Source organism: Somniosus microcephalus, chromosome 3 (assembly GCF_052327205.1).
Source record: "Somniosus microcephalus isolate GS21.2 chromosome 3, FLI_Smic_1.0, whole genome shotgun sequence".
Taxonomy (NCBI): domain Eukaryota; kingdom Metazoa; phylum Chordata; class Chondrichthyes; order Squaliformes; family Somniosidae; genus Somniosus; species Somniosus microcephalus.
Window position 1 is genome coordinate 276,573,387 of NC_140989.1, and position 24,909 is coordinate 276,598,295.

Below are 24,909 nucleotides of genomic sequence, written 5' to 3' on the forward strand. Positions count from 1 at the left end.
GAATGACCCAGTGTACCAACATTCGGGGCCAGAGCAAAAGAAACACGCAGCTACCAAACTGATGATTTACTCCACCATGTGAGTCAGGCCTCCAAGGGATGGGACCAATTACAGTGTAATGTCTTCTCTGTAAAAAGAGAGAAGAGATGAGAGTGCAGTTTGTTGGCCTGCTTTCTTGTTCTTTTTCATTTCGTTACTTTAAATGTCAGATTACGCGCAGGCTCAATTGTAGTAATGCAGGATCAGGTCTTTATTGAAACCTCATACTATCCACACCCAGTATGAGTGCACAAATCTTTTCATACTACACAATACCAGTATGAGAGCTGCTGAGACACACACTTGACAAAACCAGTGTGTGCACAAGCTGCTTTGAGACATCACACTATCCGATTCCAGTGAGAGCTGCTAAACAGTGTTCCCTTACATTTCTTATACTAAATTTTACCTTTGATCACTACCTTCCCTGCATACTACAAATAAATCATGGTATCTCTCAAAGATATATATAAGTGCCACAGAATGACATCATAAACTAAACAACCAGGCACTCAACTCTTCTAATTGTATTATTGCTGCAGAAAAACTTTCCATTCCCTAAACAGAGTGATCAAGTTTACACATTCAGATATGGCTGAATGACTCTTACACATTCTACTATTATCTTTCCTGTGAATATATCCTTTCTTTAAAATCCTCTTAGTCAATTTACAGCCCATGCTCAGCAGAAAGCCAACTTAACTTTTAACCCAGCATGTGCTGGTCTCACAGACTGCACAGAAAGAATAGCGAGGTATTCGGCTAATACAGACTTTCACTCCCACACAGTTCTCAGCAGGTCACTCTCACACACACCTCCTAGCTGCTGGTTGCAGATCAGTGATGGTAAACGTCTAGAATCAGATTGCAGCTCAGTCTTGGGCCTTATTTCAATAATTGAGGCAAGCTGCTGGTGCCCGTCATGCCTCCACAGGCAGCTCACCCATCTCCAGAAATGAATTTCGGGCACTTGCCTCACTAGCAGCGACCCTCAGGTAGGTGCGGATGGGGGCTGGGAGTGGGGGGTGGGGTGGGGACGGGGGCGTATGGCGGAAAGGGCCGATTTCACACAACATTTTGAAAAAGTGTTTTACTTTTTTGGTGACGGCCACTTGTTAGGCCACATCCAAACCTGGAAGCCCTGAGTAGAACAAGCCCAATTTTCCTGAGGTGCCCTAAAACAGGGGTTAAGGCCCTCATTAGCATGTGTGAGGGGCCTAATCCCTCTTTTAGGCTGCTGTCCCGGCATCTGAAAAATGGCCAAAATTAATTTCAGCACAGGACATTGATCCCCTAAATTGGGCCTTGTAAACAGGCGCAACCAGGTCCAATTTCTATCCCAATATATGGTTTGAGTGAGACCCAAAAATAGGGAGAAAACAATAAATATGTAATAGCTACTACATGCCAGCATAGAAGTGCTGCTTTGAGGACTCAGTGTACTGCTTACTGACAGTGTCTTAGCCTAGTTTTACACTGAAAAATTCCCCTAATTTAGATAAACTGCAGTTGAATTTCATTATCAGTATCACAAACCCACTGTTGTAACAGACTGTTCCACTGGTTAAGGTGAAAGTTCAATTACAATTAGTTAGCAGTCAAGCTTGAGTGCTGGATAAGGTGAAACCTTGATAAAAAAATTCTGTTCCACATGTATATAGTTTTTGAATACTGAGTCCCAGCTGTAATTTCTCCCATTATAATGGAGCCTTCAGTAAATCAACTCTGTTTAGCCTAAAAAGGGAAACACTGTTAATCTGAATAAGAATTTATTGAAATAAAACCAGAAACTGCTGGAAATACTCAATAGGTCAGGCACCATCTGTGGAGAGAGAAACAGAGTTAGAGTTTCCGGTCGATGACCTTTCATCAGAACTGGTTTATTGAGCTCTTCTCCGAAAACCGTATAATTGGCAATCTGATTCTCCATCCAGTTCCTTAGAGTCATAGAATGGTTACAGCACGGAAGAAGGCCATTCGGCCAGTCGAGCCCGTGCCGGCACCTTGCAAGAGCACCTCAGCTAGTCCCACTCCCCCGTCCTTTCCCTGTAGCCCTGCAAAAATGTTTCTTTCAGGTACTTATCCAGCTCCCTTTTGAAAGCCATGATTGAGTCTGCCTCCACCACCCTTTCAGGCAGTGCATTCCAGATCTTAACCACTCGCTGCGTAAAAATGTTTTTTCTTATGTCGCCTTTGGTTATTTTGCCAATCACCTTAAATCTGTGTCCACTGGTTCTCGACCCTTCTGCCAATGGGAATAGTTTCTCTCTATCTACTCTGTCCAGACCCCTCATGATTTTGAACACCTCTACCAAACCTCCTCTTAATCTTCTCTGCTCCAAGGAGAACAACCCCAGTTTCTCCAGTCTATCCACGTAACTGAAGTCCCTCATCCCTGGAATCATTCTCGTAAATCTTTTCTGCACCCTCTCTAAGGCCTTCACATCCTTCCGAAAGTTTGGTGCCCAGAATTGGACACAATACTCCAGTCGAGGCCGAACCAGTGTTTTATAAAGGTTCATCATAACTTCCATGCTTTTGTACTCTGGGGGAAAAATTTGGTTGCTTAGCGCATCCCGTTAGTGCCTCCGGAGGTGCTAACGGGACGCTAGGAAGTTAGTGCCGCTCGCGAAATTGACCAGACATTTTGTGGCGGCGCTAAACACTACCGCCACGATCTCCTGCGCCCGCAGATCGTGACGTCAGTCGAGCGTGCAATGCCCTGGACCAGATATTGAGTCGCGCCCCCTGCCTTTCCGCCTGCCGCTAGCAACGACAGGTAGAGGGGAACGTTTTGCAGTCGGGAAGGGGCTATTTAAAGGCGGCCGCTTCCTGCCTTTTCTTGTCGGCAAAAGTTTTGGTACATGCAGGTTGAGAGGGAGAGAGGCGTCTGGAAAAATTTAACACTGTCCAAAGGAGTTTTGACCCTCAGCACCACTTTTGAGGTTCCTAAGCACCGAGCTCTTTCCCTGGGCCTATCCATTAGTGCATCCAACACAGTTGCTTTAGAGGTCTCTCCAGGCCAAGATTCAAGGCCGCAATGAGCAGCAAGATGGCCCCTCCTCTTTAAGAACTGGAAGGCGCCAGTCTGTCTGGCTTCCATGGTAACTGACATCGCCTGAGCTTCGGTAGCGTTCTGAGGTAGCGCCTTGCTCCTCAACGTTAGCACCTTAAGAGAGGTGTGTAGCACCTGATTTAGCACTCAAATCACCTCCAGGGGCGATAGAGGCGAAAATTAGCTGCAGGCACTAAACTTTGCACCCGGCCAATATTAGCACCCCTAAATGGGCGATACCGAATTTCTCCCCCTATATCTCTATTTAAGAAGCCCAGGATCCCATAAGCTTTTTAATTGCTTTCTCAACCTGCCCTGCCACCTTCAACGATTTGTGCACATATACCCCTAGGTCTCTCTGTTCTTGCACCCACTTTAGGACTCTACCCTTTAGTTTATATTTCCTCTCCTCATTCTTCCTACCAAAATGCATCACTTCGCACTTTTCTGTGTTAAATTTCATCTGCCACGTGTCCGCCCATTCCACCAGCCTGTCTATGTCCACTTGAAGTCTATTACTGTCCTCACTGTTCACTGTACTTCCAAGTTTTGTGTCATCTGCAAATTTTGAAATTGTGCCCTGTACACCCACATCCAAGTCATTAATATATATCAAGAAAAGCAGTGGTCCTAGTACCGACCCCTGGGGAACACCACTGTATATCTTCCTCCAGTCCGAAAAACAACCATTCACCGCTACTCTCTGTTTCCTGTTACTTAGTCAATTTCGTATCCATGCCGCCACTGTCCCTTTTATTCTGTGGTCTTCAACTTTGCTGGCAAGCCTATTATGTGGCACTTTGTCGAACGTCTTTTGGAAATCCATGTACATCACGTCAGCCGCATTGCCCTCATCAACCCTTTTTTCAACAAATCCGTGCTGGCTTTCCTTAATTAATCCACACTTGTCCAAGTGACTGTTAATTTTGTCCCTGATTATTGTTTCTAAAAGCTTCCCCACTACTGAGGTTAAACTGACTGGCCTGTAGTTGCCAAGTTTATCTTTACACCTTTTTTTGAACAAGGGTGTAGCATTTGCAATTCTCTAGTCCTCTGGCACCACCCCCATTTTGAAGGAGGATTGGAAGATTATGGTCAGTACCTCCGTGATTTCGTCCATCACTTCCCTCAGCATCCTAGGATGCATCCCATCCAGTCCTGGTGGCTTATCTACTTTAAGTACAGCTAGCCTTTCTAGTACCTTGTTTTTATCAATTCTTATCCCATCCAGTATCTCCTCTACCTCCTCCTTCACTATGTCTGTGGCAGCATCTTCTTCCTTGGTGAAGACAGATGCAAGGTACTCATTTAGTTTGTATTAAATTAATGGAATTTAGTCAGTGTGTTTTAACAGTCATCACCTACTTTAACTCTATGGGGTACACTTTCCTTCACTGTCTAATTTTTATGAAAATGATAAGTGTAAATTCGTATTTTTTTTACTCACATCTAACTTAGAATTGACTGAGATTAGCAAATGGAGGAAAACATAGCCTCAATTGCTTGCTATTGGTTTGGGTGCCATTCTCAAGGTAAAAGGTGAGCATGATAAAAATCCCAATGTAGCACCCAGACTTCATTTAATGTGTTTTTAACTTAAGTGTTGTGGCATACCGATCACAGAACGGACACAATCCGCTTTCCGGTCCGTAGACTATAAATCAGGCGTCATGCCTTTAAGAAGGATCACACCTTTAAGAAACTCGATCTGCAACATAGTTAAGCCCAGAGCGGGGGAGGAGCAGTCGAAGCTGTGCACTGATGAAAGACAGTTGTACCTTGTGTAGTCTCTGACTCCATTTTGTGTTCAGCATGCAGCCTCAACAATTAAACCTTTTCTGTTGAACCTCTCCGAGTTCAGTATTTTTTGCTAGGAGTACGTAGACTCCTACAGTGTAAACAATTATTCATCTGCTGCAATTCACGGCCTAGACGAACACATGTAGGTTGGTCACTTGGCCGAGATACCAGAGGCAGCCGGCGTCCATGGAAGCACACCCCCAGCACGTGCCAGCGCCCTTGGGGGGAGTGGGAGGGGGGAGATAACTGAAGCGAATAACAAAATGTATTAAAATAAAGTGGAGTTTTCTCTCTTGGATGCTCATAGGTCACAAGCCATGAATTGAACTCATTTACTGGTAATAGAGCATTAGTCATGTGAGCTGAAACAACTGCAGACATTTATGGGAGCTTCTTCACTTTCTCTTACATTGTGATACAGAGAATGCCGGAGATTAGAGATAGAAGCATTGACCTTCTGAATTAATGTTGATTTTTCTCCTATAGTGCATGGTGGATTTTCTGAATGGTTGAAGTGGGGTCCATGTAGCGTTACCTGTGGACAGGGAGTGCAGAAACGACTGCGACTTTGTAACAATCCAGTGCCTGCAAATGGAGGCCGGCATTGCCAGGGCACCGATTCAGAGACGCGAGGATGTCAGTCCAAACCTTGCCCGGGTACTTTTCTATTTTACTTAATGGTTCAGAATTTTATGTAGCAGGTTATATTTAGGGTTACATGCCTGCACATGTAAAACACAATAGAAATAAACTAATAAATCACTTTCCTGTTAATATTTACTAACATTTCACCATACAATAAAATATTTGCATTTATATAGCACCTTGTCACAGCAAATATCTGAAAAATCCTTCATAAATTTGGAGTGCAGTAACAGTAGGCAGACCAGTGCTTTTTAATCATTAAACACTTACAAATTTTGACATAGTCCCAGGGAATTTATTTCCTAACTTCCAAAAGACAGTATCATCTACCTAAAGGAAACAATGCTATCATGGAAGAATATATTTCCTATTACTTAAACTGCTTAAGTAATCATTCTTGATAAGATTACTTAAGCAGTTTAAGTAAAGGGGAAAAGTTAAGTATTTGGGATTCTGTTGGTTTAAGAAGAGTAAAACAAGGTTACACTGCAGTAGGAGTAAATTGGCACAGCAGGCAGTGAAAACCAGTTTTCCAACCAATCAGCAGGGGTGACTCATTTGGCTGCAAACAATCAAACAGTATAAAAAGACCATTGCTAGTACGAGCAAGCACTGAGTGCGAGGTCAGCAGAGAGTGCTGTGAGTTTGGGTAAGTGTGAGATTGGGTAAGTGGGGTGTTAGGTGCTCTTGTCAAACTTTAACTCTGTGGGTTGCAGTTAATAAGGTCTTTCTGGTGCAGAGTGACTGTTGGTGAACCATTTAACTGGTGTAATTAGAGGGATTGATTTAATTTAAATCCAATAAATTAAAGGGGAGACTAGCATCTATAATCGGGCAGAGGGTGTCCATAACTAACAATAAAAAATTTAATTAGTTACATAGAATGGAGCAGGTGATGTGTTACTGTTGCGAGATGTGGGAGCCGGTGAACCCCATTGAGGCTCACGGTGTTTACGTCTGTGACAAATGTCTGCTGCTACAGGAACTCCAGCTCCGTGTTGATGAGCTGGAGTCTGAGCTTCAGACACTGCGACACATCAGGGAGGGGGAGAAGTTCCTGGACTCTGTGTTTCAGGAGATGGTCACACCTATGAAGTTAATTAATTCAGATGTAGCCCATGGTCAGGGACAGGACGGTGTGACTATGAGTGAGGCAGGTACGGGGAACCAGGAGGTAGTGTTGGAGGAGCCGCAGCCCTTGCTCTTGTCCAACAGGTTCGAGGTTCTTACTCCCTGTGGGGACAGGAGCAGGGACTGCAGGGAGGATGAGCAACCTGGCCACAGCACTGTGGAACAGGGGGCCATTCAAGAGGGGGGAGTAAATAGAAATGTTGTAGTGGTAGGGGATAGTATTATTAGGGGGATAGATAGAGTTCTCTGCAGCCGAGAGCGAGAGTCCCGTAGGCTGTGTTGCCTACCCGGTGCCAGGGTTAAGGACATCTCCTCTGGGCTGGAAAGAAACTTGCAGTGGGAGGGGGTGGATCCAGTTGTCATGGTCCATGTTGGTACAAACAACATAGATAGGACTAGGAAGCCGGTTCTGTTAAAGGAGTATGAGCAGCTAGGTGTCAAATTAAAAGACAGAACCTCAAGGGTAATAATCACCTGAGCCACGAGCGAATTTGGCTAGGACAAATAAAATTAGAGAGTTAAATGCGTGGCTCAAAGACTGGTGTGGGAGAAATGGGTTTTGCTTCCTGGGACACTGGCACCAGTACTGGGGCAGGAGGGAGCTGTTCCGTTGGGACGGGCTTCACTTGGCCAGTGCTGGGGCTAGAGTCCTGGCGGATCATATAACTAGGGCTGTAGAGAGGGCTTTAAACTAACTAGTGGGGGTGAGGTTCCTAGAGAGCAAATAATAAAAATGACAACAGAGAAGGTCATAGACTTAAGTAGCAGTGGGGAAATTAAAAACCAGAGCGTGTCAGGAAGGGGCAGAAGGTATGGAGTAAAAGGTAAAGTAATAAAAAGGGCAAAAGCAGGAACTAAGTGTCACAAAACATCTTTGAAAGTTCTCTATCTGAATGCACGTTGCATTCGTAACAAAATAGACGAGTTAATGGCACAAATAACTACATATGGGTATGATCTTGTGGCCATTACAGAAACATGGCTGCAGGGTGACAATGCCTGGGAATTAAACATACCAGGTTATTTAATGATCAGGAAGGACAGGCAGGAAGGAAGGGGAGGTGGGGTGGCTATGTTAATAAAGGAAGGAATCACTGTAATACAGAGAAATGATATTGGGTCAAAAGATCAGGATAATGAAACAGTTTGGGTGGAGGTAAGGAATAATAAGGGGGAAAAAACACTAGTGGATGTAGTCTATAGGCCTCCGAACAGTGGCAACTCTGTTGGACGGAGTATCAATCAGGAAATAGTTGAGGCTTGTAATAAGGGAACATCTATAATTATGGGGGATTTTAACTATCATATTAATTGGACAAATCAAATTGGGCAGGGCTGCCTTGAGGATGAGTTCATTGAGTGTATTAGGGATGGGTTTCTTGAGCAGTATGTAACTGAACCGACCAGGGGGCAAGCAACCTTCGATCTGGTCCTGTGTAACGAGACAGGATTAATTAAAAATGCCCTAGTAAAGGATCCCCTTGGAATGAGTGACCATAACATGGTTGAATTCCATATTCAATTAGAGGGTGAGAAGGTTGGATCTCAAACAAGCGTGCTGAGCTTGAATAAAGGAGACTATGAAGGTATGAGAGCGGAATTGAGTAGAGTGGATTGGGAAAATAGATTAAAGGGTAAGACGATACATGATCAGTGGTGTACATTTAAGGAGTTATTTTACAACTTCCAAAAAATATATATTCCACTGAGAAGAAAAGGGTGTAAAAGAAAAGACAGCCATCCGTGGCTAAGTAAAGAAATTAAGGATAGTATTCGACTAAAAACAAGGGCATATAAGGTAGCCAAATCTAGTGGGAGGATAGAGGATTGGGAAAACTTTAAAAGACAGCAAAAAATAACAAAAAGATTAATTAAGAAAGGGAAGATAGATTATGAAAGTAAATTAGCAAAAAATATAAAAACAGATAGTAAGAGTTTTTATAGTTATATAAAAAGAAAAAGGGTGGCTAAAGTAAATGTTGGTCCCTTAGAGGATGAGACCGGGAAATTAATGGTGGGAAATATGGAGATGGCAAAAACACTGAATGAATATTTTGTATCAGTCTTTACAGTAGAGGACACTAAGAATATGCCAACACTGGACAAACAGGGGGCTATAGGGGGGGAGGAGCTAAACACGATCAAAATCACTAAGGAAGTGGTACTCGGTAAAATAATGGGACTCAAGGCGGATAAATCACCTGGACCTGATGGCTTACATCCTAGGGTCTTGATGGAAGTGACGATAGGGATTGTGGATGCATTGGTAATAATTTTCCAAAACTCCCTGGACTCGGCAAAGGTCCTGGCAGACTGGAAAACTGCTAATGTAACACCCTTATTTAAAAAGGGCAGTAGACAGAAGGCTGGAAACTATAGACCGGTTAGCCTAACATCTGTGGTAGGTAAAATTTTGGAGGCCATTATTAAGGAGACAGTAACAGGACATTTGGATAATCATAATTGAATAGGACAAAGTCAGCATGGTTTTATGAAGGGGAAGTCATGTTTGACAAATTTGCTGGAGTTCTTTGAGGAAGTAACATATAGGGTGGATAAAGGGGAACCAGTGGACGTAGTGTATTTAGACTTCCAAAAGGCATTTGACAAGGTGCCACACAAAAGATTATTGCTTAAGATAAAAAAATCACGGGATTGGGGGTAATATTCTGGCATGGATAGAGGATTGGCTATCTAACAGAAGGCAGAGAGTTGGGATAAATGGTTCATTCTCAGACTGGCAATCAGTAACTAGTGGTGTTCCGCAGGGGTCAGTGCTGGGTCCCCAACTCTTTACAATCTATATTAACAATTTGGAGGAGGGGACCGAGTGTAACATATCAAAGTTTGCAGATGATACTAAGATGGGGGGGAAAGTAGTGAGTGAGGAGGAGATAAAAAACCTGCAAGGGGACATAGACAGGCTAAGTAAGTGGGCAGAGATTTGGCAGATGGAATACAATACTGGAAAGTGTGAGGTTATGCACTTTGGCAGGAAAAATCGTAGAGCAAGTTATTATCTTAATGGCAAGAAACTGGAAAGTACTGAAGTACAAAGGGATCTGGGGTCCTGGTGCACGAAACTCAAAAGGTTAGTATACAGGTGCAGCAAGTGACTAAGAAGGCCAATGGAATGTTGGCTTTCATTGCTAGAGGGATAGAATATAAAAATAGGGAGGTATTGCTTCAGTTGCACAAAGTATTGGTGAGACCGCACCTGGAATACTGCACACAGTTTTGGTGTCCATACTTAAGAAAAAACATACTTGCTCTCGAGTCAGTACAAAGAAGGTTCACTCGGTTAATCCCGGGGATGAGGGGATTGACATATGAGGAGAGGTTGAGTAGGTTGGGACTCTACTCATTGGAGTTCAGAAGAATGAGAGGCGATCTTATTGAAACATATAAGATTGTGAAGGGGTTGGATCGGGTGGGTGCGGGGAGGATGTTCCCGATGATGGGTGAAACTAGAACTAGGGGGCATAGTCTTAGAATAAGGGGTTGCTCTTTCAAAACTGAGATGAGGAGGAACTACTTCACTCAGAGGGTGGCAGGTCCATGGAATATGCTGCCCCAAAAAGCTGTAGAAGCTACATCATTACATAAATTTAAAACAGAAATAGACAGTTTCCTAGAAGTAAAGGGAACTAAGGGTTACGGGGAGCAGGCAGGAATTTGGACATGAGTCTAGGTTCGGATCGGACATGGCCCTGTGGGTAGTGGAGCGGGCCCAGGGGCCATGTAGCCTGATCCTGCTCCTATTTCATGTGTCTAATTCTGTTAGATTCAGGAGATGGTTCTGTGATAGTAGATTGGCGGTTAGGATCAGATCAGCCATGATCTTATTGAATGGCGGAGCAGGCTCGAGGGGCCGATTGGCCTACTCCTGCTCCTATTTCTTATGTTCTTATTAGTATACAGCTACAATACAAATGTGCTAGTAAGTCAACAAATGCAGAAAAATACGACAATCTGATAACTGACGGACAGAAATCTGATGACTTTGTCTACTCCTTGAATCCCCTTGTGTCTGAGACACCATTTTGAAAATCTCTGATGTAAACATGTGCTTTATTATGTAATATTAAATTGTCACTGTAGCCAATGACTATTTGTAAGCATTGCAGTAATGGCCTGACTAACATTATTTGGGCAAGTAAGGCTGCCACCAATGTTCCCTGTCAGCTGCGTTTGTTCTGCGGGGCTGTTTCTCTTACTGCGCGGTCCCTTTAAATTTCTGCACATGCGCGGTACTTACAATGGAAGAGCCGGTGAGCGGCCTGCATGGGTCTTTTCCTGTTACTGCGCAGCTGCACAGCTGAGAGGGACATTGCCTACCACTGTATTTCCATATTCACAATAATACAAATTGGCATCTGGTGGTCATTGACACAAAAGTGCCAGTATAACTTGAGGCTGGGATCAGAAATTACATGATTGCCACTTGCAGAGTTAAACAACTGACGCATCTGACTCTAGAATGCACTCAAGTCAAGTGTTGCAAGACCCCCTCGGGCAAACCGTCTCACACAGCTTGGATTCGGGGACCTCCTGCAAGTATTGACACACTCTCGGGGACACCCCTGCAAATATTGACACACTCTCTGGGACCTTCTGCAAATATTGACACACTCTGGGACCCCCTGCAAATATTGACACTGTTGAGATACCGCGGCAAACGTGGGAGTCGAGACCAGAGCCAGTGAAACAGTACAGCTTTTTATTTCAGCCTCATGGCAAAACAGGAACTAGAAAAGCCCGCGCATCCACTTAAATACTTCCCAGACAGGAAGTGCTCCCGGCAGCCTGTCCCTGCAGGAAACAAGTTGCTGGAGGAAAGGGCCCCCGGCTGGGGCTTCTGCTTAGACTGTCTGTGCCGCCGTGAGCGGATTATGTCCAGTGGTGGCGTGTCGCCACAGAGCTCCCCCCAGAATCCGCTTAGGAGGAGTGGACGAGTCGTGACGGTGGTCTAATGGTTCTGCCGCAGCGGCTCTGAGTGGTCGCCGGTCTGGTTGGTTGGGTCGGGCGGTTCGCCGCCGGCCGTGCTGGCTTGCCGGGGGGACGGCCTCTAGTTGGAGGCTGGGCCACGGGGACCTGTTCCCCTGGTTCTGTGTGTGCTGGTTTGAGCCGGTCGATGGAGACTGTCTCGACCCTGCCGCCGAGTCGCAGCTTGAAGACCTTGTCCCCGGTTTGTAGTACCTCGTACGGACCGTCGTACGGGGGTCGCAGGGGCCCACGGTGCGCGTCGTGTCGCACGAAGACGAAGCGCGCCTGCTGTAAATTTGGCGGGACGTGAGGTGCGAGTTCGCCGTGTCGGTTGACCGGAAGTGGGGCGAACTGCTGAGCGGAAGAGAAAGACTCGAGCCGCTGCTGTTCGGCCGACTAAGGCTTGGTAGGCTCCGGAAGGAATTCGCCTGGGACGCGCAGCGGTTGTCCGTAGACTAACTCCGCTGCCGAGGACTGGAGGTCTTCCTTGACCGCGGTGCGTAGGCCGAGTAGCACCCACGGTAGGCGGTCAGTCCAGGTAGTCCTGCAGGCCGGCGCGGAGTGAGGCCTTGAGTGACCTGTGGAAGCGTTCACAAAGTCCGTTGGCCTGCGGGTGGTACGCCGTGGTGCGGTGGAGCGTCACCCCGAGGTTGCGTGCTGTGGCCGTCCAGAGTTCGGAGGTGAACTGGGCGCCTCTGTCGGAGGTTATGTCGGCCGGTACGCCGAACCTCGCAACCCAGGTGTTAACGAACGCCCTGGCGATGTCGGCTGTGGTGGTGGAGGTCAGCGGCACTGCCTCAGGCCAACGTGTGTAGCGGTCGACCATCGTGAGGAGATAAGTTTGGCCTTGCGATGGCGGCAGGGGACCGACGATGTCGACGTGTACGTGGTCGAAGCGGCGGCTGGGTACCTCGAAGTCTCCCAGGGGTGCTTTGGTGTGCAGCTGTACCTTAGCCCGTTGGCAGGCGAGGCAGGAGGTGGCCCAAGTCCGAACATCTCTGCTGAGGCCGCGCCAGACGAAGCGCTTGGAGAGGAGTTTGACGGATGCGCGGGAACCCGGGTGAGAGAGCCCATGGAGCGCGTCGAAAACGCGGCGGCGCCAGGTCTCAGGGACGACCGGCCTGGGTTGGCCGAGTGAGACGTCGCACGTGACTGCCGTGGCTTCGGGCCCGTGCGCGACCTTGGCCAGGCGTAGCCCTGGCAGGCTGGTAGCCGCCGAGAGGAGGTCTGGGTCCGTGAGCTGGGCCGCTGCTAGTAGTGCGTAGTCGACCGCGAGATGATTCGCACAGACGGCGGGACGGGAAAGGCAGTCGGCGACCACGTTGTCTCTACCGGAGACGTGCTGAATGTCCGTTGTAAACTCGGAGACGGCCGCGGGCTGGCGTTGCTGCCTAGCGGACCAGGGTTCGGTGTGCTTGGCCATCGCGTATGTGAGTGGCTTGTGGTCCACATACGCGGTGAAGGGGCGGCCTTCCAGGAGGAACCTGAAATGGCGGACCGACAGGTGGAGTGCGAGAAGCTCGCGGTCGAAAGTGGAGTATTTGACCTCCGGGGGGCGCAGTTGGCGGCTGTAGAAGGCAAGTGGCTGCCACGCGCCATTGACCCACTGCTCGAACATGGCCCCGACCGCGTGGTCGGAGGCGTCGGTGGTGAGCGCGACCCGGGCATCGGCCCTCGGGTGCGCGAGCAGAGTGGCGTCGGCGAGCGCATTTTTGGTGGCGTCGAAGGCGGCTGCCGTGTCAGTGGTCCAGGCTACGTCCATCTTGCCGGATTTTCCTCGGAGGGAGTCGTATAGGGGCTTCATGAGGGCTGCGGCTCTGGGGATGAACCTGTTGTAGAAGTTCACCATCCCGAGGAACTCCTGGAGGCCCTTGATGGTTGTGGGGCGGGGGAATTGCTGAACGGCCTGCACCTTGTTGGGCAGGGGGACGGCCCCAGCAGGGGTGATGTGGTGACCGAGAAAATCGATCTCGGTTAGGCCGAATTGGCACTTCGCCGGGCTGAGGATGAGCCCGTGTTGGGCTAGGCGCCCGAACAGGATGCGAAGGTGTTCGAGGTGTTCCTGTTTGGAGGAGCTGGCCACGAGAATGTCGTCTAGATAGACGAATAGGAAGTTCAGGTCCAGGAGGACTGAGTCCATAAGGCGCTGGAAAGCCTGTGCTGCATTCTTGAGGCCGAAGGGCATCCTCAGGAACTCGAACAGGCCGAATGGGGTGATGACGGCCTTTTTGGGGATGTCCGCGGGGTGTACGGGGACTTGGTGGTAACCGCGCACCAGGTCGACTTTGGAAAAGACGGTTCGTCCGGCCAGTCGGGCCGAGAAGTCCTGGATGTGTGGCACCGGGTATCGATCGGGGGTGGTGGCATCGTTGAGGCGGCGGTAGTCCCCGCAAGGGCGCCAGCCTCCACCGGGCTTGGGGGCGATGTGGAGGGGCGAGGCCCAAGGGCTGCTGGAGCGGCGGATGATGCCGAGTTGTTCCATGGTGGTGAACTCGGCCCGCGCGATTTCCAGCTTGGCCGGGTTGAGTCTGCGGGCGTGGGTAGAAACTGGGGGGCCGGTGGTGGGGATATAGTGTTCCACACCGTGCTTGGCGGCTTTGGCCGAAAAGGTCGGGTTAGTGAGGGCGGGAAACTCAGCTAGGAGTGCCGAGTAGTCGTCCGTGGCTCTGGCGAGGCAGTAGGTCGTCAGGCCGGCCGAACGGGCCGGGGTAAAGGCGCCGGGGATGGGGGCCATAGTGTTGATGTTGACGAGGCGGTGCCTCGGAATGTCGACAAGGAGGCCGTGGGCGCGTAGGAAGTCGGCGCCGATGAGTGGGCAGAGGGCCTTGGCTGTGAGGAACTCCCAGCGGTAGCGGCGGCCCGCGAGGTCGAGCGTGACCATGCGGGTGCCATATGTGCGGATTTCAGAGCCGTTGGCTGCAGCCAGTGTGATACCCCGTGTGCCGCGTTGGATCTCGAGGGCGGAGGCGGGGGTGATGCTGTGCTGGGCCCCTGTGTCGCACAGAAATCGGCGGTTGGTTCTGTCGTCAGTGACTTACAGTAGGGGCTCCTTCTGCCCCGCGGCCATCGCGGGGGCCGGTGCGGGGGGGGGTTTGAAGGTACACGGTGGCGTGCAGCGTTGAGCCCTAGCGCCAAAACGGGTGTGGTAGTAGCAGTGACCCGGAGTGGTAGGGCGGTCGGGCCTAGCGGCCCAGGAAGACCGCGTGGTCGTTGCCGTGAGGTCGGGCGCGACGTCGCGAGCGGCCTGTGCAGAGAGCAGCCGGTCGGCCTTTTCGGCTATATCATTCAGGTCCGTGGAGTCAGACTCCACAATGAGCGGGCGGATGCTGGCGGGGAGCTGCCGAATGAAAAGCGTGCAAAAAAGGGCGCCGGGGTTTTTGTCGTCTGAGAGGGACAGCATGTGGGAAAGCAGGTCTGATGGTGAAGCGTCACCAAGGCCAGAGAGGTCCAGGAGTTGGCAGTGGCGCTGGTAAGAGGACGTTTGGAATTTTTTAAGTAGCGCAGCCTTCAGATGTTCGTACTTGCCCTCCGTTGGTGGATTCTGCAGCGCTGCCCAAACCTTGGGGACTGTAGCATAGGTGAGCGAGGCGATGAGGTAGTCGTACTTCGTGGCGTCGACTGTAATGCCTTTCAGCCGGAATCTGGACTCAGCTTGAACGAACCAGGCTTCGGCGAGGTTCTCCCAAAAGTCTGGTAATTTAACCGTGACTGCGTTTGTATCCGCCATGCTAGCTTAGGATTCGTCCTGAGCGTCGGGGTCACCAGTGTTGAGATACCGCGGCAAACGTGGGAGTCGAGACCAGAGCCAGTGAAACAGTACAGCTTTTTATTTCAGCCTCATGGCAAAACAGGAACTAGAAAAGCCCGCGCATCCACTTAAATACTTCCCAGACAGGAAGTGCTCCCGGCAGCCTGTCCCTGCAGGAAACAAGTTGCTGGAGGAAAGGGCCCCCAGCTGGGGCTTCTGCTTAGACTGTCTGTGTCGCCGTGAGCGGATTATGTCCAGTGGTGGCGTGTCGCCACAACACACTCTCGGGGACCTCCCTGCAAATATTGACACACTCTTGGGAACCCCCTGCAAATATTGACACACTCTTGGGGACCCCCTGCCTAACTTCCAAAAGAAAGTTACACCTACCTAAAGGGAAACGTTGCTATCAGTGTTGAAATATTTATTAGTATACAGCAAAATGTGCTAGCATGTCTATAAATATAGAAAAATACATAAATATGATGACAAACAGAGAAATCTGACCTAATTGACCTCCAGGATGCTCTTGCATTCCCAGCATTCAGAGACCCAAGTTTAAAAATCAATGAATTATCTTCCTGTCACTTACTTCCCAAACTCACAGAAAGTATCAGAGGGCGAGCAGGATCTTTAGAATCATATTTCAGTATGAGTCAATGCCTTCAGGAGAGGAGAGCAACAAATAGGTGGCGGGAAATTAATTTAAATTTTGTAATTTACTTGTATATGCTTTGCCTGCCTTATATAACTACTTTCTTCAAAGTAACTCCTTGATGTAGGTTTTCATTGTACCAGTTACTACCTCTTGAAAATATTACCAGCAGGTAGAGTTTGTTTGTGTGTTATTCTGATGAACAGATTAACATTAAATACTGAAAGACACTGTATTAACAAATGTTTTATGTCTTCAGTGGATGGCAGTTGGTCAGAGTGGGGCCAGTGGGAAGAATGTTCTCGTACCTGTGGCCAGGGGAACAGGACAAGGACCAGGACGTGCAGTAATCCGTCAATGCAATATGGGGGGAGACGGTGTGAAGGCAAAGCTGTGGAGGCTATCATGTGCAGCATCCGACCTTGTCCAGGTAACAGAGACAATTCCATCAGTTCAACATGTACACCCACTCACTGTAACTCGCCCTCTTTTACACTAAGGTCTCTAATAAAACGCTTATTGCTTAGGACTACTTCTCAAAGAGAAACCATGAATAACGCTATAACATGCTTGCTACGTGACTCCTAAAACATTTCAGAGGATGTATGTTAAGAAAGACAAAGAATTTTTACACTGTAAAATTGATGACCTTTTATCTAGTTCATGTGTTTTTTAATCTTATTTTCCAATTGTCTGACTCTTTTCTTTTCTTGCATCCTTAAGCGCATTAATCTCAAAAAGACAAGAAACTATTTGTAATGAGTTAATCCCAGGTCATACAATAAAAGTCTCCATGAGATTAATTGCAATTTTCAGGAATGTTACAAAGTTGTTTATCTTCATTATTCTATCCAAGCACAATTTATTAGCACGGCGTCAGAAATCTTGAGGCCAACTTGTGCCAAAATTGGAGTGTTTGATCCATTTTGCTGATGAAAACAAGATTCTTCGTGGCCACTTGAAGCAACTCCATTGTGAACGGGGACAGTGTGCCTGCTGGATTTATTGATTGACCTTACTATATTGATAGACCATCTTACCCTTAAAGACAACATATTCCATGATGTTATTTTACAATGCAAGAGCATTCACATGACAGCCCCTAGCTGCCACCTTGGGAGGGGGGGTGGAGGGGGTTCCCCCAGCCAACCACCCCCTCCCCCCACACTTGCCCAGAAATTGTTTATTCTGTATCTCCTTTGGCCCCCTTACATGGGGGACAATACTAACAATTTTTTTTTTTATAAACGTCCTCATCTTCAGGGGTCCAGTTCGCTTCGCTGGCCTGGACCCTCCCCCCTCCTTCGACTGGTGGTGCCAATTTGCATCTTTCTGGAGGCTGGTATGCCTCATTTAACTTGATGTACTCACCTCCACAAATATGCCAGATGCCTTTATGGGATGAAAGAGTGAGAACTGCCTCCTCCATGTAAGTGACCTTGTTTGTGGTTCCCCCAAAACAAGGCTCTTGGAAACTCCCATTTAAGTCCAGGACCCAGCGTATCTGGAAAACCACTGGAGTCCATCAGAAAAGCGAAGTAAGTTAGGCCTGACTATGAAGTACAGCATTAAAGAGTAAGAATGTATTATCTTGCTGATGGGAAAGCCAGACCCATGCAGAAAATATTGGCCCAGAAATTCGGGTCGGGGGCTTCCCGCGGATGCAAGCCCCCGACCTGCACTTGCCTTGCGTGTAGTGTCCGTGTGTTGATAAAGACACTGAAGACAGGAGTTGGTTCATAGGTATTTACTAAGCAAAGTCTGGGGGGGGGTTCTAATGGATATACACAATATACAGGCTTATATAGCCCGAGTGGCAATTACCGGCATTACAGCACACCTGGGGCTCTTAAAGGCACATACACCACAATTCCTCCCCTTTTAGCTAACCAGTACATCATATTTTAAGTAATTATTAATTACATGTTATAAGCAAAATAATATACATTGCTGTAGTTAATTAATTATAAGTTAGTCTCTCAGGAGGCTTCCTGACTCGGTCCGGATAACGCCTCGGGGGTGTAGTAGTTTCTGGTGGTGTAGTAGGTTCTTCTGGCAAGGCTGATTCGGCTTGAATGCCAGTGTCGGGTTCATCGGGTTCCAGTATCACCGGATCGGAGGTAGATATGGGTATCTCTACTTCATCGTTAGATGTATAGAGTTGTGGCGTAGGTTGTCCCTTTTCGGATGACTTTATGATTTGGTCAGCATGGCGCCTTATTATGCTTTCTCCGATGTCCACGGTATACATCCGTGGTCCTAGTCGTGTGCAGATAGTTCCAGGCTACCATTTCTCGGTACGGTAGTCCCGGGCCAAAACTTGTTGCCCTATCTGGAAGGTTCTAGTTGGCCTTTCATTCATGCCTTGAAACTGCCGGTTCTCCACGTCCCTTCTGATGTTGGGCTTGACCAAATCCAGCCGGCATCTTAGGTTTCTATTGAAGAACATCATGGCGGGAGTTTGGTTGGTAACCATATGTGTTGCATTCCTGTATGCGAATAAGAAGTTATCCACTTTGTGCTGAAGTTTTATGTCTTCATTACCCATGGCCTTTATGGCCTTCTTGAAGGTCTGGACAAACCTTTCAGCCAATCCATTGGTGGCGGGATGGTATGGGGCAGACGTGTAGTGCTTAACCCCATTGTTTTTTAAGAACTTTCTGAATTCTTCGGACACAAATTGCGGTCCATTATCAGAACAGATCTGTTCCGGCAGCCCATTCCTGGCAAATATGGTCCTTAATACTGTGATGGTTTTTTCCGTGGTGGTGGAGGACATCTTTATTACCTCCGGCCACTTGGAGTGTGCATCAACTGCGATTAAGAACATTGAGTCCATAAATGGACCAGCAAAGTCGATGTGCACCCTTTGCCAGGGAGATGAGGGCCACTCCCATGGATGTAGAGGGGCTTGTGGTGGAGCGTTTTGGACCTTCTGGCATCCTAGGCAGCTCTTGGTCATTTCTTCGATGTCTCCATCGATACCTGGCCACCATACAAACACCCTAGCTAGGTTCTTCATTTTCACTCCACCCAGATGCCCCTCGTGAAGCTCCTTTAGCACTTTATCCTGGAGTTTGGGTGGAATCACCACTCTGGATCCACACATCAAGGTTCCTCGGCACACTGACAGCTGTTCTCTTCTTTGCGAGAATGCTGGCAACAGTGGTTCGCCATGTGCTGGCCATCCCTTCACTGTTAAATCGTAGACCCGTGAGAGAGTCGGGTCATTTCTCGTCTCCCTTTCAATGGCAGAATTTGTCACTGGTAGACATTCCACTATGGTAGAGTGGAACATCTCTACTGGGTCTACTGTAGGTGCCTCTTCTACCGTTGGCAATGGTAGGCGCGATAAACCATCAGCATTCCCATGCTGCTTTGACCCTTTGTATTCTATGTTGTATTGGTGTGCCCCTAGAAAAAGGGACCACCTCTGTAGCCTTTGCACTGTCATAATGGGAACACCTTTTTTAGGGTTGAATATGGAGATGAGGTGTTGATGGTCAGTCAACAAGGTAAATTTTTGTCCGTGTAGGTAATGGTTGAATTTCTTCACTCCCCATACCAGGCTGAGTGCTTCCCTGTCGATTTGGGCATAGTTACGCTCAGTTGAGTTTAATGAGCGTGACGCAAAAGCTATCGGCCATTCTGAGCCATCAGGGAATTTATGGGATAATACTGCTCCTATGCCGTAAGGGGATGCATCGCACGCCAGTCTGATTGGCAGTGATGGGTTGTAATGAGCCAAAACTTCTTCGGATGTGATTAAGTCTTTGCATTTATGGAAGGCACGTTTACAGTCTTCGTTCCATTTCCAAATCACTCCTGTTTGTAGAAGTTCATTAAGAGGGTGTAGAAGAGTTGATAAGTTCGGTAAAAATTTATGATAGTAATTTATTAATCCCAGGAACGACCTTAATTGTGAAACATTTTCAGGTGCTGGGGCTTTTATAACCGCTTCAATTTTTTCAGGTGACTTATGCAACCCTTCATTATTAATTATGTGGCCACAATATGATAGCTGATTTTGGAAAAATTCGCACTTGGGGCGATTCGCTCGTAGGCCCCGTTCTTTCAGCCTAGTGAGCACCTGCTCCAAATTGGCAAGGTGCTCGTTGTCGTTTTCTCCTGTTATAAGGATGTCGTCTAGGTAGCATTGAGTCCCCGGAATCCCTTGCAGGACTTGCTCCATAGCTCTTTGCCAGATAGCTGGAGCTGAGGCTACTCCAAAAACCAGTCGATTGTACTGGTACAGGCCTTTGTGTGTGTTTATCGTGAGATACTTTTTAGAGGCCTCCTCAACCTCCATCTGTAGATATGCCTGTGCCAAGTCAATTTTGGTGAAACGTTTCCCTCCGGATAGTGAGGCGAAAATATCTTCTATCCTCGGAAGAGGATACTGTACCGTGTGAAGGACCGGGTTTACAGTCACCTTGAAGTCACCACAGATGCGAATTTTTCTCTGTTCTTCAGATTTATCTTTATTCAATGCTTTTTTCATGACTGGAACGATGGGTGTTGCCCATTCGCTCCAATCTATTTTGGATAATACACCTGCTTTTTCCAAATTCTCCAGCTCTGCCTCGACTGCTGGACGTATTGCGTATGGCACCGGTCTTGCCTTAAAAAATTTGGGAATTGCTGCATCTTCCACTTTTATTGAGGCGGTAATGCCTTTCAAGGTTCCTAGTTTCTCTTGAAACACTTCTTTGGCGTTGGCCAAGATGTCTTTTAATCATTCAGGTATGATGTCATCATTGTTTTTTTCCTTACTGGTCACCGTCAGTGCCTGAATGGAGTGCCAGTCTAAACGTATCTTCCTGATCCATTCACGTCCCAACAACGGTGGACCACCATCTTGTAGAATGTATAAATACAACTTTTGTATTTCTTTGCCGTTGTATACAACAGGCACCCTTATTTTTCCTTTGGGGTATACTTTCTGCCCCGTATATGTTTTTAAGATAATGGATGTGTCTTTTAGAGGTATATGCGAAAATAGCCTCTCGTAATCCCGTCGATTTATTACGGTTAGAGCTGATCCTGTATCTAGCTCCATTTTAACTGGGGACCCTGCTATTGTGAGGGTAACCCAAATGGTTTGGTAATCATCTTTGGCAAGTACATTATGTAATTTGAGACAGCTTAGTCTCTTGTTTTCGAAGTCGCTATCGCTCTTCTGGTCTTCGGAGCTACTGTCCGTCATCATTTGTACCTTCCTGTACTTTTCTTTATTGATTTTTTTTTTTCTGTCAGTAGATTTATTTTGTCCAGATCGGCATACCCGTGCAATGTGTCCAATCTTTCCGCATTGCCTGCATGCTTTGTCCTTGAACCAGCAGTCCCTCTGGTTATGGGTGGATCTGCCGCAGCGATAACATCTTTCGAAACCCTGTGTCATTTCATGGGTGCCGAAGTCCTGTGTCTTTTGTTGTGTCTCTGCAGTTCCTTTTGCTGCTGCTTCGTATGATGCAGCCACACTGAAAGCTTTGTCCAACGTTAAATCTTTTTCAGAAAACAGTCTTTTTTGTGTTCCTTCACTTAAGAGACCGCAAACGAATTTGTCTCGAAGATAATCTGGTAGTCCTGCCCCGAATTGGCAGTACTTTGATAGCTTTCTTAATTCGGTTAGGTAATCAGCGTTACTTTCATTCTTGTGTTGATTTCTCTTGAAGAACTTGAATCGTTCCGCTATCAGCAGCGGTGTTGGGTTTAAGTGCTCCTGCAGGGTATCAACAATTTCTTTAAAATTCTTGTCCTTTGGTTTGGCTGGAGTGATTAAATTTCGTAACAGCCCGTATGCCTTTGCGCCCATTAAGTTCAGAAGTACTGAAGCTTTTTTTTCATCTTCTATTCCATTTGCAGTGCAATATACCTCTACTCTTTCCATGTATGTCGTCCAATCCTCTATTTCACTATCAAAAGCATCAATATTACCAGATTTAGGCATTTCAGAAAAGATATGGCGCTTCCCGCGCTTTTTTTTCTTTTCTGCAGCAAAGATATGGCGCTTCCCGCGCTTTCCCGCCGCTGCTGCCGATAACAACGCTGTTTACTGCGGTTTCCGTTCTCTTTTTTTTAATTTACTGTTGGAAACTCGTTCCCGCCGGAGGTCTGAACGCTGACCTGCTTGCCGCGCCGGCCGTCTCCCGAGTGCTCCCTCCCAGTCCGTTATTGCTTGCCTCCGATTTCGCTGCCTGTCTCAGCTGTAGAGCCAGCCGCTGGAGCCCCAGCCTGACGCCCAGGAAGGATTAGCGCAGTACCTGCCACCAGCTTGGCCAGCTGGTGAAACCACAGCTTCTCTCACTTCCTTGAGTCTTCTGGACGCCCGAGGAATCGATGTCCTTGAGGTGCTGCAGAATTGCAGGTAAGTCCGTTTCCACTTCGTCGCCACTGTAGTGTCCGTGTGTTGATAAAGACACTGAAGACAGGAGTTGGTTCATAGGTATTTACTAAGCAAAGTCTGGGGGGGGGGGTTCTAACGGATATACACAATATACAGGCTTATATAGCCCGAGTGGCAATTACCGGCATTACAGCACACCTGGGGCTCTTAAAGGCACATACACTACATTGCGCACCGGCCGTTGAGCTGTGGGCCCCCGTGGAATTCTGATCCGGGGCCTGCTCCAGCTGCCGGCGCGCAGTGCTTGCATATCCCAGGGGCGCAGTTAGTTCAATGCGTCCCCTGGGATCACATGGGCCATGGAGAGCCAATCGGAGCAGGGAATGCTCCATTCATAAGTCTGACAGGAAGTGCTGTCAAACTTAGAAATACTACGGGCCCCTTCTTCTTACGAAACATCACTAAATCTTCAAATACATTTTTTAAAAACACATTTTTTAAATAAACTATAAATTACATGAAATAACTTTTAAACTGTTGTGTATGTAATATGTGTGCTACTTTGAACCTATGGACAGGACTGCACTACTTGTTGGGCGTAGTGATACGCAGTACCACTCCTGGCCATAGGGGTATAAATAGTACTGTGGGTACTGATCTCCCCTCAGTTCCCGCCTGTGGGCATGAAGTAAAGACCTACGTATAGTCCCTACCTCCAACCAGTAAAGACCTGTTTTATTGTTACTGATTAAGTCTGAGTATTAATTACTTGAACAACTCACAGATTTAACACTGGCGACGAGTCTGATTCGGACCCTGCGGCAGTCACTCCACGGCAGCTTCGTCCACAGCCAGGACGTTGCAGAGAGGTTTCCACCCTCTCCACCCCACTGGAAGACATCCTGACCTCGGAGCCTCCATCGGCGACCGTCAGCTTCTTCTCCAGCTTGGTGGTGGGTAAGCCGTTGTCTGAGCCGGGCAGCGACGCGACAGGCAGTCGACCGCGTTGGCCGCACGAACGGGGCTGGGGGAGCTGGAGGAATAGGGCGCGAGAGCCGCTTCGAGCGGGAGGCGTTTCAACGGAGCGATCGCATCTCCTGATAAGAGCCGAGAGCCGCTTCGCGATCCAGCGATCGCATCCGCTGATAAGGGCCGCACTCGGGCGATCGCGGCGAAGATAAGGGCCGCACTCGGGGGCTGAAGGGAGACGGCGTTGGGGGACGGGTGAAGACCGCCAAGCGCGGGAAAACCACCATTTTGTGGGCGGAGGACGACGGCAAGAGCGGGAAGCCGCCATCTTGGATAGCAGTAAAAAAAAAAAAAAAAATCTGAGAAATTGCAAATCTACAATGCCTAAACACGGGAATATTAGCACCTTTGATAGTGACCTCGAAGATTGGGCCATATATGTTGAAAGAGTAAAAAATTATTGTAAGGCCAATAAAATTCGTGACCAAGATAAAGCTCTAACATTATTAAATTTAAGGGGTGCGAAGACATACGGGCAATTGAAACACCTGTTATCACCAGATGAACCGGCGGATAAGACGTTCGATGAGATTGTTACTGTCCTGAAAGATCATCTAAACCCCACGCCGCTGATGCTAGCGGAACGATTTAAATTTTACGACAGAAGGCAGCTACAGCATGAAAGCAATGCTGATTATTTGCTGGAATTGCGTAAATTAGCGAAATATTGCCAGTTTGGAACGGGACTGACAGAGGCACTTCGAGACAAATTTGTGTGTGGTTTATTTAAACAGGATACACAAAAGCGACTGCTCGAGGAGAATGAGCTGACGCTTGAGAAGGCGGTCACTATGGCAGCAGCATACGAAGCCGCAGCGAGAGGCACGGCAGTAATGCAGCTACGGTCACCGGAGCTCAGTGCACACAAATTGGGTGTGAGTTCTGGCAAATGTTATCGTTGTGGAAAGACAACGCATGATCAGAACCAGTGTTGGTTTAAAAACCAAGAATGTAGAACTTGTGGTAGGCTTGGACATATAGCTAGAGTATGCAGGTCAGGGAAGAAGACCAGCAACAAGAAGTCACCGCAAGGAAAATACGCAAAGGTACACAAGGTGACCGAACAGGAGTCCGATTCAGACGCTAGCAGTAATGAACTGGCTAGCTTAAGCTGTAATGAACTGGCTAGCTTAAGAGTACTCAACGCTGGTAAGGGTGCAGACCTCCAGACAATTTGGGTCACTCTTCAGATAGAAGGAGTCCAAGTAAAACTGGAATTGGACACTGGATCGGCATTGACGGTCATAAATAAGAAAGATTACGGAAAGTTATTCCAACATATTCCCCTACAGGATACGGGGATTATATTGAAAACATACACGGGGCAAAGAGTGTACCCCATCGGGAAAATAGAGGTTGCAGTGGTCCACAAGGGCGAAGACAGTCAAATAATGGACTTATATGTGATATCTGAAGGAGGTTCTCCACTACTAGGACGGGAGTGGATTAGGAAAATGAATATGGACTGGCATTTC

At 47.7% G+C, this 24,909-nt stretch overlaps 1 protein-coding gene across 1 annotated transcript in view; it reads left to right on the forward strand.

Annotated features, from left to right (window-relative positions):
• Positions 1-24,909, forward strand: part of hmcn1 (hemicentin 1) — a 757,099-nt gene that overhangs the window by 668,177 nt on the left and 64,013 nt on the right. Inside the window, exons 88-89 of the mRNA XM_085982583.1 lie at positions 5,381-5,551; positions 16,319-16,489. Of these exons, the coding sequence (XP_085838709.1) occupies positions 5,381-5,551; positions 16,319-16,489 (342 nt within the window). The remainder of the gene's footprint in view (positions 1-5,380; positions 5,552-16,318; positions 16,490-24,909) is intronic.